This window comes from Bombina bombina, chromosome 1 (assembly GCF_027579735.1).
Source record: "Bombina bombina isolate aBomBom1 chromosome 1, aBomBom1.pri, whole genome shotgun sequence".
NCBI classification, from domain to species: Eukaryota; Metazoa; Chordata; class Amphibia; order Anura; family Bombinatoridae; genus Bombina; species Bombina bombina.
The window spans coordinates 1,329,419,281-1,329,438,419 of NC_069499.1; the positions used below are offsets into that span (position 1 = coordinate 1,329,419,281).

Genomic DNA, 19,139 nt, shown 5'->3' on the forward strand with positions numbered 1-19,139 from the left:
TTCATCTATAGAGATTTTTTTACTTGCAATACAAAATTTGTGGTTTATCTAATCAAATGTCCGTGTGGGCGTGTCTATGTGGGGGAGTCAACAAGACGCATAGGGGACCGCATTACGGAACATAAAAGCAATATTAGATGCAAGGTACTATCTGCACCTGTAGCCCACCATTTTCTATCTGCAGGCCATCAGGTTAACCAACTTAGGTTCCAGGTTATCGAGCAAATCCGCACCCCCAGACGTGGGGGCAATAGGGAGCTATTGCTCAAACAGCGTGAAACATTTTGGATATTTAAGCTCGATACCCTGGAACCTAAAGGCATGAATAGAGAAATAGATTGGACCCCTTTTTATTAATTATTATCTCAATATTATTATATTTAAAAAAAAATTCTTTTCTTTTTGGGATTAATGTCCTGTCATTATTTCCATAATGTAATTTGCATTTTTATTTTTTATTCTGTATCTTAGATCTCTATGACCATTGCCAGTCCTGATTCCCTTGAGTTGACGTTGTTGCTTTTGAAGTGATATAAGTATACTGCCAATTGTACACTGTATATGATGCATCTTTGTTATTAATGAGCGATTCATTGTTACATTTATTTATCTAAGTTGATCCACTGTAGTAGGAAATTGCTAGATTGTTGCAAAATGTATCATTAATTTTGATAATAATTATATAATAGTTCATTGTGGCCTCTTATCTGTTTTTAAATGTTTCATTCACACTGACTGACACAAGATGGCGCTATATACAAATTTTGTGAAACTTTAAGAATGTAAGGGTTAAAATTCCCAGGAATTACCTATAAAACACAGGTGTGTAATGAGTGATGTTATCACATGATTAAGGGGCACAGCCCCGAAACGTTGTGACTTTGTTTGCTCCTGTTCCTCTTGTACACAAATAAATAAGGAATTTTGCAAGGAGACCACCTTCTTTGTTTTTTATACCATTGTCTGCAAGTTGGCAGTTACTTGCACCGGTCTCCTGTTTCCTGGGTCTCAGTGCTGGATACTACTATCTTTTGCATGTTAATCCTAGCCAAAGCCTGACAAAAAGCCTGGACGTCTGGAACTTCTGCCAGACGTTTGTGTAAGAGAATAGACAGAGCAGAAATCTGTCCCTTTAACGAACTAGCAGATAAGCCCTTTTCTAAACCCTCTTGTAGAAAAGACAATATCCTAGGAATCCTAACCTTACTCCATGAGTAACTCTTGGATTCGCACCAATATAAATATTTACGCCATATCTTATGGTAAATTTTTCTGGTAACAGGCTTCCGTGCCTGTATTAAGGTATCAATAACTGACTCCGAGAAGCCACGCTTTGATAGAATCAAGCGTTCAATCTCCATGCAGTCAGCCTCAGAGAAATTAGATTTGGATGTTTGAAAGGACCTTGTATTAGAAGGTCCTGCCTCAGAGGTAGAGACCATGGTGGACAGGACGACATGTCCACTAGGTCTGCATACCAGGTCCTGCGTGGCCACGCAGGCGCTATCAGAATCACTGATGCTCTCTCCTGTTTGATCTTGGCAATCAGTCGAGGTAGCATCGGAAATGGTGGAAACACATAAGCCATGTTGAAGACCCAAGGGGCTGTCAGAGCATCTATCAGCGCCGCTCCCGGGTCCCTGGACCTGGATCCGTAACAAGGAAGCTTGGCGTTCTGGCGAGACGCCATGAGATCCAGATCTGGTTTGCCCCAACGATGAATCAGTTGAGCGAAGACCTCCGGATGAAGTTCCCACTCCCCCGGATGAAAAGTCTGGCGACTTAGAAAATCCGCCTCCCAGTTCTCCACGCCTGGGATGTAGATCGCTGACAGGTGGCAAGAGTGAGACTCTGCCCAGCGAATTATCTTTGAGACTTCCAACATCGCTAGGGAACTCCTGGTTCCCCCTTGATGGTTGATGTAAGCCACAGTCGTGATGTTGTCCGACTGAAATCTGATGAACCTCAGTGTTGCTAACTGAGGCCAAGCTAGAAGAGCATTGAATATTGCTCTCAACTCCAGAATATTTATTGGGAGGAGTTTCTCCTCCTGAGTCCATAATCCCTGAGCCTTCAGGGAGTTCCAGACTGCGCCCCAACCTAGAAGGCTGGCATCTGTTGTTACAATCGTCCAATCTGGCCTGCGAAAGGTCATACCCTTGGACAGATGGACCCGAGAAAGCCACCAGAGAAGAGAATCTCTGGTCTCTTGGTCCAGATTTAGCAGAGGGGACAAATCTGAGTAATCCCCATTCCACTGACTTAGCATGCATAATTGCAGCGGTCTGAGATGCAGGCGCGCAAATGGCACTATGTCCATTGCTGCTACCATTAAGCCGATTACTTCCATGCACTGAGCCACTGACGGGCGTGGAATGGAATGAAGGACACGGGCAAGCATTTAGAAGTTTTGATAACCTGGACTCCGTCAGGTAATTTTTCATCTCTACAGAATCTATAAGAGTCCCTAGAAAGGAGACTCTTGTGAGGGGTGATAGAGAACTCTTTTCCACGTTCACTTTCCACCCATGCGACCTCAGAAATGCCAGAACTATCTCTGTATGAGACTTGGCCATTTGAAAGCTTGACGCCTGTATCAGGATGTCGTCTAGATACGGAGCCACCGCTATGCCTCGCAGTCTTAGAACCGCCAGAAGTGAGCCCAGAACCTTTGTAAAGATTCTCGGGGCCGTAGCCAACCCGAAGGGAAGAGCTACAAAATGGTAATGCCTGTGTAGAAAGGCAAATCTTAGGTACCGATAATGATCTTTGTGAATCGGTATATGAAGGTAGGCATCCTTTAAGTCTACTGTGGTCATGTATTGACCCTCTTGGATCATGGGTAGGATGTTTCGAATAGTTTCCATTTTGAATGATGGAACTCTTAGGAATTTGTTTAAGATTTTTAGGTCCAAGATTGGTCTGAAGGTTCCCTCTTTCTTGGGAACCACAAACAGATTTGAGTAAAACCCTTGCCCTTGTTCCGTCCGCGGAACTGGGTGGATCACCCCCATTACTAAGAGGTCTTGCACACAGCGTAGAAATGCCTCTTTCTTTACTTGGTTTGCTGATAACCTTGAAAGATGAAATCTCCCTTGTGGAGGAGAAGCTTTGAAGTCCAGAAGATATCCCTGAGATATGATCTCCAACGCCCAGGGATCCTGGACATCTCTTGCCCAAGCCTGGGCGAAGAGAGATAGTCTGCCCCCCACTAGATCCGTTTCCGGATAGGGGGCCCTCTCTTCATGCTGTCTTGGGGGCAGAAGTAGGCTTTCTGGCCTGCTTGCCCTTGTTCCAGGGCTGATTAGCTTTCCAGCCCTGTCTGTAACGAGCAACAGGTCCTTCCTGTTTTGGAGCGGAGGAAGTTGATGCTGCTCCTGCCTTGAAGTTACGAAAGGCACAAAAATTAGACTGTTTGGCCTTTGATTTGGCCCTGTCCTGAGGAAGAGTATGACCCTTACCTCCAGTAATGTCAGCAATAATTTCTTTCAAGCCGGGCCCGAATAAGGTCTGCCCTTTGAAAGGAATATTAAGCAATTTAGATTTAGAAGTCACGTCAGCTGACCAGGATTTAAGCCATAGCGCTCTGCGTGCCTGCATGGCGAATCCGGAGTTTTTAGCCGTTAGTTTGGTTAAATGTACAACGGCATCAGAAACAAATGCATTAGCTAGCTTAAGTGCTTTAAGCTTGGCCATAATCTCATCCAATGGAGCTGTGCGAATGGCCTCTTCCAGAGACTCAAACCAGAATGCCGCAGCAGCAGTGACAGGCGCAATGCATGCAAGGGGCTGTAAGATAAAACCTTGTTGAACAAACATTTTCTTAAGGTAACCTTCTAATTTTTTATCCATTGGATCCGAAAAAGCACAACTATCCTCCACCGGGATAGTGGTACGTTTAGCTAATGTAGAAACTGCTCCCTCCACCTTAGGGACCGTCTGATATAAGTCTCGTGTGGTGGCGTCTATTGGAAACATTTTTCTAAATATCGGAGGAGGGGAAAAGGGCACACCGGGTCTATCCCACTCCTTGCTAATAATTTCTGTAAGCCTTTTAGGTATAGGAAAAACGTCAGTACACACCGGTACCGCAAAGTATCTATCCAACCTACATATTTTCTCTGGAATTGCAACCGTGTTACAATCATTCAGAGCCGCTAATACCTTCCCTAGCAATACACGGAGGTTCTCAAGCTTAAATTTAAAATTAGAAATCTCTGAATCCGGTCTCCCTGGATCAGATCCGTCACCCACAGAATGAAGCTCTCCGTCCTCATGTTCTGCAAATTGTGACGCAGTATCAGACATGGCTCTCACATCATCAGCGCGCTCTGTCCTTAACCCAGAGCTATCGCGCTTGCCTCTTAATTCAGGCAATTTAGATAATACCTCTGTCATAACAGCAGCCATGTCTTGCAAAGTGATTTGTATGGGCCTCTCTGATGTACTTGGCGCCACAATATCACGCGCCTCCTGAGCGGGAGGCGAAGGACTGACACGTGGGGAGAGTTAGTCGGCATAACTTCCCCCTCGTTGTCTGGTGATAATTTCTTTACAGATATAAATTGACTTTCTCCAACATAGGTGTGTCCGGTCCACGGCGTCATCCTTACTTGTGGGATATTCTCTTCCCCAACAGGAAATGGCAAAGAGCCCAGCAAAGCTGGTCACATGATCCCTCATAGGCTCCGCCTTCCCCAGTCATTCTCTTTGCCGTTGCACAGGCAACATCTCCACGGAGATGGCTCAGAGTTTTTTGGTGTTTAAATGTAGTTTTTATTCTTCAATCAAGAGTTTGTTATTTTAAAATAGTGCTGGTATGTACTATTTACTCTGAAACAGAAAAGAGATGAAGATTTCTGTTTGTAAGAGGAAAATGATTTTAGCAACCGTTACTAAAATCGATGGCTGTTTCCACACAGGACTGTTGAGAGGAATTAACTTCAGTTGGGGGAAACAGTGAGCAGACTTTGGCTGCTTGAGGTATGACACATTTCTAACAAGACTTGGTAATGCTGGAAACTGTCATTTTCCCTATGGGATCCGGTAAGCCATTTTCTTAATTTTCAATATAAGAATACAAGGGCTTCACAAGGGCTTTAAAGACTGGTAGACATTTTTCTGGGCCAAAACGATTACTATATAAGCATGTTTAATGGTTTATAACTTAGGAGAGTTATTTTAATCTTGGCAAATTGTTAAAAAAACGGACAGGCACTGTATTGGACACCTTTTTCACTGGGGGCCTTTTCTAGTCATATGCAGAGCCTCATTTTCGCGCCACTAATGCGCAGTTGTTTTTGAGAAGCAAAGGCATGCAGATGCATGTGTGAGGTGCTCAGATCCACTGAAAAAGCTTATTGAAGGCGTCATTTGGTATCGTATTCCCCTCTGGGCTTGGTTGGGTCTCAGCAAAGCAGATACCAGGGACTGTATAGGGGTTAAATGTAAAAACGGCTCCGGTTCCGTTATTTTAAGAGTTAAAGCTTTCAAATTTGGTGTGCAATACTTTTAAGGCTTTATGACACTGTGGTGAAATTTTGGTGAATTTTGAACATTTCCTTCATACTTTTGTGTATATTCAGTAAAAAAGTGTGTTCAGTTTAAAATTTAAAGAGACAGTAACGGTTTTATTTTAAAACGTTTTTTGTGCTTTGTTACCAAGTTTATGCCTATTAACATGTCTGAACTATCAGATAGACGATGTTCTGTATGTTCGGAAGCCAAGGTTCCTATCCATTTAAATATATGTGATAAATGTGACAAACAAAGTAGGGACAATGATACCACTGATAATAATGTTGCCCAAAACGATTCCTTAAGTGAGGGGAGTAAGCATGGTACTGCATCATCCCCTTCTATGTCTACACCAGTCTTGCCCACTCAGGAGGGCCCTAGTACATCTAGTGCGCCAATCCTCCTTACTATGCAACAATTAACGGCTGTAATGGATAATTCTATTAAAAACATTTTAGCCAAAATGCCCACTTATCAGCGAAAGCGCGACTGCTCTGTTTTAGATACTGAAGAGCATGAGGACGCTGATGATAATGGTTCTGACATGCCCTTACACCAGTCTGAAGGGGCTAGGGAGGTTTTGTCTGAGGGAGAAATTTCAGATTCAGGAAAAATTTCTCAACAAGCTGAACCTGATGTTATTACATTTAAATTTAAATTGGAACATCTCCGCGCTCTGCTTAAGGAGGTGTTATCTACTCTGGATGATTGTGACAATTTGGTCATTCCAGAGAAATTATGTAAAATGGACAGGTTCCTAGAGGTCCCGGTGCCCCCCGAAGCTTTTCCTATACCCAAGCGGGTGGCGGACATTGTAAATAAAGAATGGGAAAGGCCCGGCATACCTTTTGTCCCTCCCCCTATATTTAAGAAATTATTTCCTATGGTCGACCCCAGGAAGGACTTATGGCAGACAGTCCCCAAGGTCGAGGGGGCGGTTTCTACTCTAAACAAACGCACCACTATCCCTATAGAAGATAGTTGTGCTTTTAAAGATCCTATGGACAAAAAATTAGAGGGTTTGCTTAAAAAGATGTTTGTTCAGCAAGGTTACCTTCTACAACCAATTTCATGCATTGTTCCTGTCACTACAGCAGCGTGTTTCTGGTTCGAGGAACTAGAAAAGTCGCTCAATCAAGCATCCTCTTATGAGGAGGTTATGGGCAGAGTTCAAGCACTTAAATTGGCTAACTCTTTTACCTTAGACGCCACTTTGCAATTAGCTAGATTAGCGGCGAAAAATTCAGGGTTTGCTATTGTGGCGCGCAGAGCGCTTTGGCTAAAGTCTTGGTCAGCGGATGCGTCCTCCAAGAACAAATTACTTAACATACCTTTCAAGGGGAAAACGCTGTTTGGCCCTGACTTGAAAGAGATTATTTCAGATATCACTGGGGGTAAGGGCCACGCCCTTCCTCAGGATAGGTCTTTTAAGGCTAAAAATAAACCAAATTTTCGTCCCTTTCGCAGAAACGGACCAGCCTCAAGTTCTACATCCTCTAAGCAAGAGGGTAATACTTCTCAAACCAAGCCAGCCTGGAGGCCAATGCAAGGCTGGAACAAAGGTAAGCAGGCCAAGAAACCTGCCACTGCTACCAAGACAGCATGAGATGTTGGCCCCCGATCCGGGACCGGATCTGGTGGGGGGCAGACTTTCTCTCTTCGCTCAGGCTTGGGCAAGAGATGTTCTGGATCCTTGGGCGCTAGAAATAGTCTCCCAAGGTTATCTTCTGGAATTCAAGGAGCTACCCCCAAGGGGAAGGTTCCACAGGTCTCAATTGTCTTCAGACCACATAAAAAGACAGGCATTCTTACATTGTGTAGAAGACCTGTTAAAAATGGGAGTGATTCATCCTGTTCCATTAGGAGAACAAGGGATGGGATTCTACTCCAATCTGTTCATAGTTCCCAAAAAAGAGGGAACATTCAGACCAATCTTAGATCTCAAGATCCTAAACAAATTTCTCAAGGTTCCATCGTTCAAAATGGAAACCATTCGGACAATTCTTCCTACCATCCAGGAAGGTCAATTCATGACCACGGTGGATTTAAAGGATGCGTATCTACATATTCCTATCCACAAGGAACATCATCGGTTCCTAAGGTTCGCCTTTCTGGACAAGCATTACCAGTTTGTGGCACTTCCATTCGGATTAGCCACTGCTCCAAGAATTTTCACAAAGGTACTAGGGTCCCTTCTAGCGGTGCTAAGACCAAGGGGCATTGCAGTAGTACCTTACTTGGACGACATACTGATTCAAGCGTCGTCTCTACCACAAGCAAAGGCTCATACGGACATTGTCCTGGCCTTTCTCAGATCTCACGGGTGGAAAGTGAACGTAGAAAAAAGTTCTCTATCTCCGTCAACAAGAGTTCCCTTCTTGGGAACAATAATAGACTCCTTAGAAATGAGGATTTTTCTGACAGAGGCCAGAAAATCAAAACTTCTAAGCTCTTGTCAGGTACTTCATTCTGTTCTTCTTCCTTCCATAGCGCAGTGCATGGAAGTAATAGGTTTGATGGTCGCGGCAATGGACATAGTTCCTTTTGCGCGAATTCATCTAAGACCATTACAACTGTGCATGCTCAGTCAGTGGAATGGGGATTATACAGACTTGTCTCCGACGATACAAGTAGATCAGAGGACCAGAGATTCACTCCGTTGGTGGCTGACCCTGGACAACCTGTCACAAGGGATGAGCTTCCGCAGACCAGAGTGGGTCATTGTCACGACCGACGCCAGTCTGGTGGGCTGGGGCGCGGTCTGGGAACCCCTGAAAGCTCAGGGTCTTTGGTCTCGGGAAGAATCTCTTCTCCCGATAAATATTCTGGAACAGAGCGATATTCAATGCTCTCAAGGCTTGGCCTCAGCTAGCAAAGGCCAAATTCATACGGTTTCAATCAGACAACATGACGACTGTTGCGTATATCAACCATCAGGGGGGAACAAGGAGTTCCCTGGCGATGGAAGAAGTGACCAAAATAATTCAATGGGCGGAGACTCACTCCTGCCACTTGTCTGCAATCCACATCCCAGGAGTGGAAAATTGGGAAGCGTCTCGTCAGAACTTCAAGGTTCCTTGCTACGGGTCCAGATCCAGGGATCCCAAGGCGACTCTAGTGGATGCACTAGTAGCACCTTGGAGCTTCAACCTAGCTTATGTGTTCCCACCGTTTACTCTCATTCCCAGGCTGGTAGCCAGGATCAAACAGGAGAGGGTATCGGTGATCTTGATAGCTCCTGCGTGGCCACGCAGGACTTGGTATGCAGATCTGGTGAATATGTCATCGGCTCCACCATGGAAGCTACCTTTGAGACAGGACCTTCTTGTTCAAGGTCCGTTCGAACATCCGAATCTGGCCTCACTCCAACTGACTGCTTGGAGATTGAACGCTTGATTTTATCAAAGCGAGGGTTCTCAGATTCTGTCATTGATACTCTTGTTCAGGCTAGAAAGCCTGTAACTAGAAAAATCTACCATAAAATATGGAAAAAATATATCTGTTGGTGTGAATCTAAAGGATTCCCATGGAACAAGATAAAAATTCCTAAGATTCTATCCTTTCTTCAAGAAGGTTTGGAGAAAGGATTATCTGCAAGTTCTTTGAAGGGACAGATTTCTGCTTTATCTGTTTTACTTCACAAAAAGCTGGCGGCTGTGCCAGATGTTCAAGCTTTTGTTCAGGCTCTGGTTAGAATCAAGCCTGTTTACAAACGTTTGACTCCTCCTTGGAGTCTCAATTTAGTTCTTTCAGTTCTTCAGGGGGTTCCGTTTGAACCCCTACATTCCGTTGATATCAAGTTATTATCTTGGAAAGTTTTGTTTTTGGTTGCAATTTCTTCTGCTAGAAGAGTTTCAGAGTTATCTGCTCTGCAGTGTTCTCCTCCTTATCTGGTGTTCCATGCAGATAAGGTGGTTTTGCGTACTAAACCTGGTTTTCTTCCGAAAGTTGTTTCTAACAAAAATATTAACCAGGAGATAGTCGTGCCTTCTTTGTGTCCGAATCCAGTTTCAAAGAAGGAACGTTTGTTGCACAATTTGGATGTAGTTTGTGCTCTAAAATTCTATTTAGAGGCTACAAAGGATTTCAGACAAACATCTTCCTTGTTTGTTGTTTATTCTGGTAAAAGGAGAGGTCAAAAAGCAACTTCTACCTCTCTCTCTTTTTGGCTTAAAAGCATCATCCGATTGGCTTATGAGACTGCCGGACGGCAGCCTCCTGAAAGAATCACAGCTCATTCCACTAGGGCTGTGGCTTCCACATGGGCCTTCAAGAACGAGGCTTCTGTTGATCAGATATGTAAGGCAGCGACTTGGTCTTCACTGCACACTTTTACCAAATTTTACAAATTTGATACTTTTGCTTCTTCTGAGGCTATTTTTGGGAGAAAGGTTTTGCAAGCCGTGGTGCCTTCCATCTAGGTGACCTGATTTGCACCCTCCCATCATCCGTGTCCTAAAGCTTTGGTATTGGTTCCCACAAGTAAGGATGACGCCGTGGACCGGACACACCTATGTTGGAGAAAACAGAATTTATGTTTACCTGATAAATTACTTTCTCCAACGGTGTGTCCGGTCCACGGCCCGCCCTGGTTTTTTAATCAGGTCTGATGATTTATTTTCTCTAGCTACAGTCACCACGGTATCATATGATTTCTCCTATGCAAATATTCCTCCTTTACGTCGGTCGAATGACTGGGGAAGGCGGAGCCTAGGAGGGATCATGTGACCAGCTTTGCTGGGCTCTTTGCCATTTCCTGTTGGGGAAGAGAATATCCCACAAGTAAGGATGACGCCGTGGACCGGACACACCGTTGGAGAAAGTAATTTATCAGGTAAACATAAATTCTGTTTTTATTCAAAGTGACATCAATACATTTAGTACACATATTTCTGTGGGGCTCCACATTGGCCTTCAAACATAGTGAACAGATTCATCTGTGTCAGACATGTTTAAACAGACTCGCAATGAGACTAGCAAGCTTGGAAAATCCTTTCAAATAAATTTACAAGCAATATAAAAAACGCTACTGCGCCTTTAAGAAGCACAAAAAATCGTCACAGTTGAAATAACAATGAACCAAATCAGTTATAGCAACCACATTTTCACAGTAAATGTATTAAGTTAGCAAAGCATTGCACCCACTAGCAATTGGATGATTAACCCCTTAATACCCAAAAACGGATAATCAATTTAACAATTAACGTTTTTATCACAGTCAAACACACTGTCACAGGTCTGCTGTGACTGATTACCTCCCTCAAAATGAATTTTGGAGACCCCTGAGCTCTCTAGAGACGTCCTGGATCAAGGAGGAAGAAGCAGGAAGACTGAAACTGAATTTTTACTGCGCAAAAAAGCGCTAAAATAGGCCCCTCCCACTCATATTACAACAGTGGGAAACCTCAGTTAACCGTTTCTATGTAGAAATAAACGACAGCCATGTGGAAATCATGCCCCAAAAGATTTATCACCAAAGTACCTCACAAAAAAACGAATAACATGCCAGTAAACGTTTTAAACATGCACTTTAAAAGCTAGGTAGTGTTATTAATAAGCCTGCTACCAGTCGCTTCTACTGCAGTTAAGGCTCATACATTACTTCAGTATTAACAGTATTTTCTTAGTCAAATTCCATTCCTTAGAAAATTACTTATTGTACATACATTCATCAGCCTGATACCAGTTGCTACTGCATTTAAGGCTGTACTTACATTACATCGGTATCAGCAGTATTTTCTGAGTCAATTCCATTCCTTAGAAAAATAATTTACTGCACATACCTTGTTTGCAGGATTCCCCACACGCTATTCCCTTTCTGAAAGTTACCCCACTCCTCAGAATGTGCGAGAACAGCCAGTGGATCTTAGTTACTTCTGCTAAGATCATAGAAAACGCAGGCAGATTCTTCTTCCAAATACTGCCCGAGAACAAACAGCACACTCCGGTGCCATTTAAAATAACAAACTTTTGATTGAAGAAATAAACTAAGTATAAAAAACACCACAGACCTCTCACAACGTCCTATCTAGTTGAGTTGCAAGAGAATGACTGGGTATGACATGTGAGGAGAGGAGCTATATAGCAGCTCTGCTTGGGTGATCCTCTTGCAACTTCCTGTTGGGAAGGGAATATATCCCATAAGTAATGGATGACCCGTGGACTGAATACACTTAACAAGAGAAAAATTAAGATATAGTGCAGCTATTTCATAATGGTTTTCATATTAGAACTCGGGTCTGGATCCTATGAGTGTGTGAATGTGGAGGAGGAAAAATTCTAATCATAAATCTTGAGAGGTAGAAATCACCATGGGCTGGATTAGAGACAGCAAGAATTGTTTAGCCTCCAATTAAGGCACCTGTGAGGGGTATGAGGCTCTGCTGTGATACCCCTCAGTGCAGAGGAGTTGCAGTCAATCTAATCTAAGAAGCACAAGGTGCCCAGTGCATTGCCCAAGATGATGCATTGATTTATATTACACACATTTGACATGCTTCGATTTAGCTCTTAATAAGGAAGGGAGAATCCACCCCTATCTGAAACTGACAATGTGAGTGCAATGTGGTTGAAGGTAATGTATACATACTGCTTTCTTTATACTGCAAGACAGACAGAGACACACAGATGTTTATAATAGATAGAGAATGAAGAACTTTTTACCTATAGTCCTCCGTCAGGGTCACACAAGACTCTTCCTTCCTCAGTCTAGCTAGGATAGCGCCTCCCTCTGTCTGCAGTCTCACCAGTCTTTTGTCCTCCAGTACAGTCTTCATCAGCTGCCCGAATCTCATCAGGAGATTACTAGCTTCCTGGAAGCAGACATAAAGTTCCTGAGACTAGAATATATTTCTGTATGAAGAATTAATCCTTAAATTAACCCAGACTCTAAGATATATTTATGTAAATGATTATATGAAAACAGTATTTTATCTATGTAGCTGATGTTCTATACACATGCTGTATATAATAAAACCACTGAAACTGCAAGATTGAAAATGAGTTAGTTCATCAGGTATTAACGATATGATGGAGCTAATGACTCAAAGAACACATAATTTGTTTGGCATATGATGATGAAGTGCTTCACCTCGGCCTTTTCTGGCAGCGAGCTGATGTGCAGACTCCTGATTGCGTTCTGGAGAAAGTTGTAGGCATTGTGACAAGCCTCCTGCAGGTGCTCCCACTTCTGCAAAGAAAATATTGCAAAAATAAATAAATAAATCTAAAGTATCCTCAAGGTTTGTACACCAGGAGAATAACTCACCATTCGAAACGCTAGCCAGTCTTTATGGCAGTACGGCAATGATCCATCAAACTCCAGTGGGAGAAGGGGTGCCTCGATGTGCTTGTGTAAGGATTTTGTTGAAGTCAGAAGATCAAACTAAAAAAAAAGTCAGAAGAAAAAATGTACATGTGCACTGGAAGAAGAAAATACTGAAATGGAGGCAAAATAAATACTAAAATATTTTAAAGTGTTTACTGTTCCTTTAAGTCCCTTTTACATCATTTAAATGATTTACTGAAGACAAGACAGGACGAGAGGCACGTGACGAGACGAGGCACGTGACGTGGCCAGAAGCACGTGACGTAGCCAGAGGCAAGTGACGAGTCAAGACAACAACAAAAATTAGAATGTTAATCAGCTAAGACTACTTTTTTACTATTATCATTGATTTGCATAGCTCTGCAAAAATCTGTTGCGCTATTTGTATTGTTACAATGAAAGTAAAGATCATAATTATACATTTTTGTTTTCTAACACATTTTATGGCTGCAGCACACACAGTCATTGTTTGGTTGAAACATACTAGTGCATTGAATGCATGTGTAAAACAGAAGATACATTTAACAAACTAAAACAACGAGGTGAGGAAGAAGCTGCTTTTTTGCATTACTGTTTTGTTAAGGCCACATTCCTGGATGTCTATGAAGATGCAGACATCGTGGTGAAATTGGTAACCTGATAAACAGTTCCAGCAGCTATTTTAAAAGGGACATTAAACAATAAATTGCCTTACAAATTTTAGTTCTATAAAATACTTTGATATATTCTACTGAGGACAATTAGGCAAAGCTGAAGGGTGCAACAAAGATGTATATGATAAAAACATAAATTATGCTTACCTGATCATTTCATTTCCTTCTGTATGAGAAGAGTCCACAACTTCATTCCTTACTGTTGGGAAATACTGAACCTGGCCAGCAGGAAGAGTCAGACATCCCAGCCAAAGGCTTAAATACTCCCCCCTACTTCCCTCATATCCCAGTCATTCTGCCAAGGGAACAAGGAACAGTAGGAGAAATATCAGGGTATAAATGGTGCCGGAAGAGAAAATATATTTTGGTCCGCCCATCGAAGTATACGGGCGAGGGCCGTGGAATCTCCTCATACAGAAGGAAATTTAATTATCAGGTAAGCATAATTTATGTTTTCCTTCTTAATATAAGGAGAGTCCATGGCATCATTCCTTACTGTTGGGAAAACTATACCCAAGCTCTAGAGGACACTAAATGATAACGGGAGGGGTAAAAGAAAGGCGGACCCTAATCTGAGGGCACCACAGCCTGCAAAAAATTTCTCCTAAAAGCTGCTTTGTAGAATTTTGAAAAAGTATGTAAGGAGGACAAGTTAGCCGCCTTACAAATCTGATCCATAGAGGCCTTGTTCTTAAAGGCCCAAGAGGAAGCCACCGCTCTAGTGGAATGAGCCATAATCCTCTGAGGAGATCTAAGTCCCGCTGTCTCATAAGCTAAGCGTATAACACTCCTCAACCAAAAAGACAAGGAAGTCGAAGAAGCCTTCAGACCCAAACGCTTTCCAGCGTAGATAAACAAAAACAAAAAAAGTTAGTCTAAAATCCTTAGTAGCTTGAAGATAAAACTTCAAAGCTCGAACCACATCCAAATTATTTAGTAAACGTTCCTTCGAAGGAGGGGGATAAGGACACAAGGAAGGAACCATAATCTCCTGATTGATACAATGAATCAGACACCACCTTAGGAAGAAAACCCAAGCGGGTACGTAGGACAGCCTTATCAGTGTGGAACACCAGATAAGGTGGCTCACATTGCAAGACAGCCATTTCAGAAACTCTGCATGCCGACGCAATAGCCAACAGAAAAAGAACCTTCCAGGACAACAATTTAATGTCAACCGAATGCATAGACTCACACAGAGCCTGTTGCAAAAATTTAAGGACAAGATCCAGACTCCAAAGTGGAGCGTTTGATCTAAACACAGGTTTGATCCTGATCAGAGCCTTAATGAAAGATTGCAATTTAGGGAGCTCTTCGAGTCTCTTGTGTAGCAAAACAGAAAGGGCCGAAATCTGTCCCCTCAGGAAACTGGCAGAAAGTTCTTTCTCCAGCCCCTCCTGGAGAAAGAATCCTGGCAGCCTTGACCTTATGCCAGGCGAAACCACGTTCTTCACACCAGAATAAGTAAGCTCTGCACACTTTATGATAGATGCAACGAGTAAAAGGCTTACAAGTCAGAATGAGTGTCAATAACCCTTTCAGAGAAAACTCTCTTGGCTAAGACTAAGCGTTCAATTGCCACGCAGTTAGCCTCAGAGAATCTAGATTTTGATGAAGAAAAAGGACCTTGTTCCAACAGATCCCTGCGACAAGATAACTTCCACGGAGGATATGAGGACATCCCCACCATGTCCGTGAACCACATCCTTTGGAGCCACGATGGAGCAATCAGTATCATTGATGCCTGCTCCTGCTTGATGCTGGCCACTATGCGAGGGAAAGGTGGTAACAGCGGAAAAAATGTAAATTAGATTGAATCTCCAAGGCATTGCTAATGCATCTATTAGCTCCACCTGAGGATCCCTGGACCGCGACCCATATCTGGGTAGCTTGGAATTGAGCCGGGACGCCATGAGATCTATCTCTGGCGTCCCCCATCTGTTGCAAATCTCCGCAAACACCTCGGGATGGAGAGACCATTACCCCAGATGAAAGGATTGTCTGCTGAGGAAATCAGTTTCCCAGTTGTCCACACCAGGAATGTGGATCCCTGACAGTGAGCCGTTATGGGCCTCCGCCCACTCCAGAATCCGAGATACTTCCCTCATTGCTAGGGAGCTCCTCGTTCCCCCCTGATGGTTGATGTAAGCCACCAAGGTCATATTGTCTGATTGGAATCGGATAAAACTGTGACGAACCCAGAAGAGGCCAAGCTAAGAGAATTGAAGATCACTCGAAGTTCCAAAATGTTGATCGGGAAGATGGAATCCTCTCGAGTCCATAGACCCTGTGCCCTCCTGGCACCCCAAACAGCTCCCCATCCTGAGAGACTTGCGTCCGTAGTCACAATCTCCCTGGATGGTCTCAAAGAGGACATCCCTTGGGACAGGTGATCTGGACAGAGCCACCAGGAGAGCGATTCTCTCGGTTGTCCAGAGAGATCTGTTGAAACAGATCCGAATGATCGCTGTACCACTGTCTCAGCATGCACAGCTGAAGTGGTCTGAGATGGAATCTGGCAAAAGGAATGATGTCCATGCTGGACACCATGAGACCAATCACCTCCATACACCGAGCCACAGAGGGCCTTAAGGAGGTCTGGAGGGCAAGACAAGCGGAAGTTAGCTTGTAACGTCTCTGGTCTGTAAGGAATATCCTCATAGATATGGAATCCATTATAGTTCCCAGGAATTCCACCCTGGTATTGGGAATAAGAGAACTCTTTTCTAAGTTTATCTTCCATTCATGAAATCGAAGAAGAAATAGAAGAGCTTTCGAATGGTCTTCTGCCAGACGACAGGACGGTGCTTGAACCAAAATATCATCCAAGTATGGCACTACTGCTATACTCTTGGTTCTGGCCACTGCAATCAGAGCCTGTAGAACCTTTGTAAAAATTCTTGGAGCAGTAGCTAGACCAAACAGAAGTGCAATAAACTGGAAGTGCTGGTCCAGGAACGCAAACCTTAGGAACTTAAAGTGTTCCTTGTGTATTGGAACGTGAAGCATCCTTCAGATATTTCGTAGTCATGAATTGTCCTTCCTGTACTAAGGGAAGTATGGACCTTATTGTCTCCATCTTGAACGAGAAGACAGATAGGAATTTGTTTAAGCACTTTAGGTCCAGAATCAGGCAGAAAGTTCCCTCCTTTGGGACAACAAAAAAGGTTTGAGTAGTATCCCAGACCTCTATCTGCAAAAGGTACCGGGACAATGACTCCAAGGGAGGAGAGAGCCCTCACGCACCCTAGAAAGGCCTCTCTCTTTTCTGGCCTTGAAGACAGGTTTGACAAAAGGAATCTGTCCCTGGGTAGATGAGACTTGAAACCTATCCTGTATCCCTGAGCGATGACCTCCAGGACCCATGGGTCTTGCTTGTCCCCAAACCAAGCTTCCGAAAAGAGTGAGAGTCTGCCCCCTACAAAATCCAGAGCTGGATTGGGGGCCGCCCCTTCATGCTTGGATTTATTTCAGAACTGAGCCGGCTTCCAAGTCCCCTTGGATTGCTCGGGCTTTGCAGAGGGCTGCTGACGTTGCGATTTATGTGAACGAAAGGAACGAAAATTAGGACCTTGTCCCTTAGGTTTGTTCTTCTTATCCTGCGGTAAAAAGGCACATTTGCCTCCAGTAACCGTGGGGGGAATTGAGTCCAGTCCTTGACCAAAAATAATCTTTCCCTTAAAAGGGAGGGAAATAAGTCTTGACAGGACATCAGCCAGAGTGCCCTACGGGCTTGAACAGAAAAACCAGAAGCCTTGGCATTCAGGCGACTAATTTGCATATTAGCATCACAAATTAATTAGCCACCCTTAAGACCTTAATTCTTTCTTGGATCACATCAAGGGGACCCTCCACCTCGATCAACTCAGATAAGGGGTCGCACCAGTAGGAAGCCGCTCCAGCAACCGCCGATACCAGTTGAAACAAATATCCTGTATGTTGAAACATCTTTCTTAACAGAGTTACTATCTTCTTATCCATGGGCTCTTTAAACGACAAACTATCCTCAAGCGGGAAAGTAGTACGCTTAGCAAGCGTGGAGAAAGCGCCATCCACCTTGGGGATAGAACCCAACCACTCCAATTGAGAGTCCGAATCCGGGAACAATATTTTAAAGGAAGAAAAAGGGGAAAATGAAGAACAAATTCTTTCCCATTCATTCTTAATAATGTTCGCCATCTTTACAGGAACTGGGAAAGTCCGTGGTACAACCCTGTCCTCGTAGACCTTATCTAATTTAGGAATCAAAGGTTCCTCAGGCAATTTAAGCTCTGGAACCTCTAAAGTAGAAAAATCTTCCTTAAGTAGAAAGCGTAAATGTTCCATCCTAAATCTAAAGTCAGCAGGCAGCATATTCCGACCCAGAAAGAGCTCCCTCTGAAGTATCAGATGTGTCTTCATCATCGGATAATCTTGTATCAGATAAATCCAATAAGCTAGTAGATGACCCGGGGAAGGATAGCAATATTTGACCTTTCACTTAGCAGGGCGAGGTAAAGCACTAAAGGCCGCAGACACTGCCGTTTTTAACTGCTCAGTAAAGTCTGACGGTAAAAGGGCCACTCCAGGTGGAGGATTAGGAGTGCTACGGGATGCTGCATGTGTATTAGGAAATGACTGTGGGGTGCGCACCTCACGGGACGGAGACTCCTTAGAGGTGGACGGCTCAGTGGTATCAAACATATTAACTTTCTTTGACATGATTACTTTATCAAGGCATGTGGAACATAATTGAACAGGCGGGTATACCATGGCCTCCTCACAATATAGACAGGTATTAGACTTAGGTAAAGAGGGAGTACCCTCTAACGCATCAGAATCCTCCATAGCTTGCGCTTACAAAGCAGACTATTGAATATGATAAAACGGCACCTTTATACACCCAATGGCTGGGGCACTTACCACCTGCTATGACCCAGGCCAAACAGAGAAACCGCTCTTCTCTGGTAAACCGCATGGTAAGGAAAGAGGAAATCAGCGTGACCACACCCGGTCACGTGGTGCACAATGCAGGACCGCCCCTGCTATAATAGGAAAAAAAGCACGCCAAGCCTTTCAGGCTGCGCAGCTTCCAAAAATGAAAGTAAAACCTGTACGTTCCAACATCTGCCTGAGCCTCATCTCACACATGTCGCAGCATAATCATAATAAAATAGAATTATGTGATTAATCCCCCCTGTTCAATAATAATAATATCTATGACGTAGAACAGAAACACAGCCTCTCAAGTTTGACAGTCTTGTAGCATCGCTCTTGACATGGACTTGAGTGATGGAAGCAGGCAGTGAAACTCGTCAACACTGATTGCTTAGGAGCTGTTAATACGAGTCTGGATGGGTTTGCAGAAAGACTCTCCCTGCATCTCCAGACTAACATTCGTCAATGCTCTCACTGAGAGGCTGACAAGACTATTTAAAACTCCAGTCCAATTTCGAAGGGTAGATATCCTTCATAAGGAACTACTACGAATATTCTTACAATTCTATGCCAACCTCCTGTGACTAAAGGCAAAGAATGACTGGGATATGAGGGAAGTACGGGGAGTATTTAAAGTGAAGGTCAATTTTGATGAATTAGTGCCCAGTTTTTAATAATCCTATTAAAAATAAGGACACTTTAATCCATCAAAATTGACATTTCAC

The 19,139-nt window shown here is 43.5% G+C and overlaps 1 protein-coding gene across 1 annotated transcript in view; it reads right to left on the reverse strand.

Moving 5' to 3' along the window:
• The window catches only part of LOC128664603 (rho guanine nucleotide exchange factor 40), a 339,695-nt gene that overhangs the window by 192,297 nt on the left and 128,259 nt on the right, over positions 1–19,139 (reverse strand). The window contains exons 7-9 of the mRNA XM_053719420.1: positions 12,785–12,901; positions 12,608–12,706; positions 12,181–12,329 (exon numbers count right to left, since the gene is read on the reverse strand). Coding sequence (XP_053575395.1) covers positions 12,181–12,329; positions 12,608–12,706; positions 12,785–12,901 — 365 coding nt within the window. The remainder of the gene's footprint in view (positions 1–12,180; positions 12,330–12,607; positions 12,707–12,784; positions 12,902–19,139) is intronic.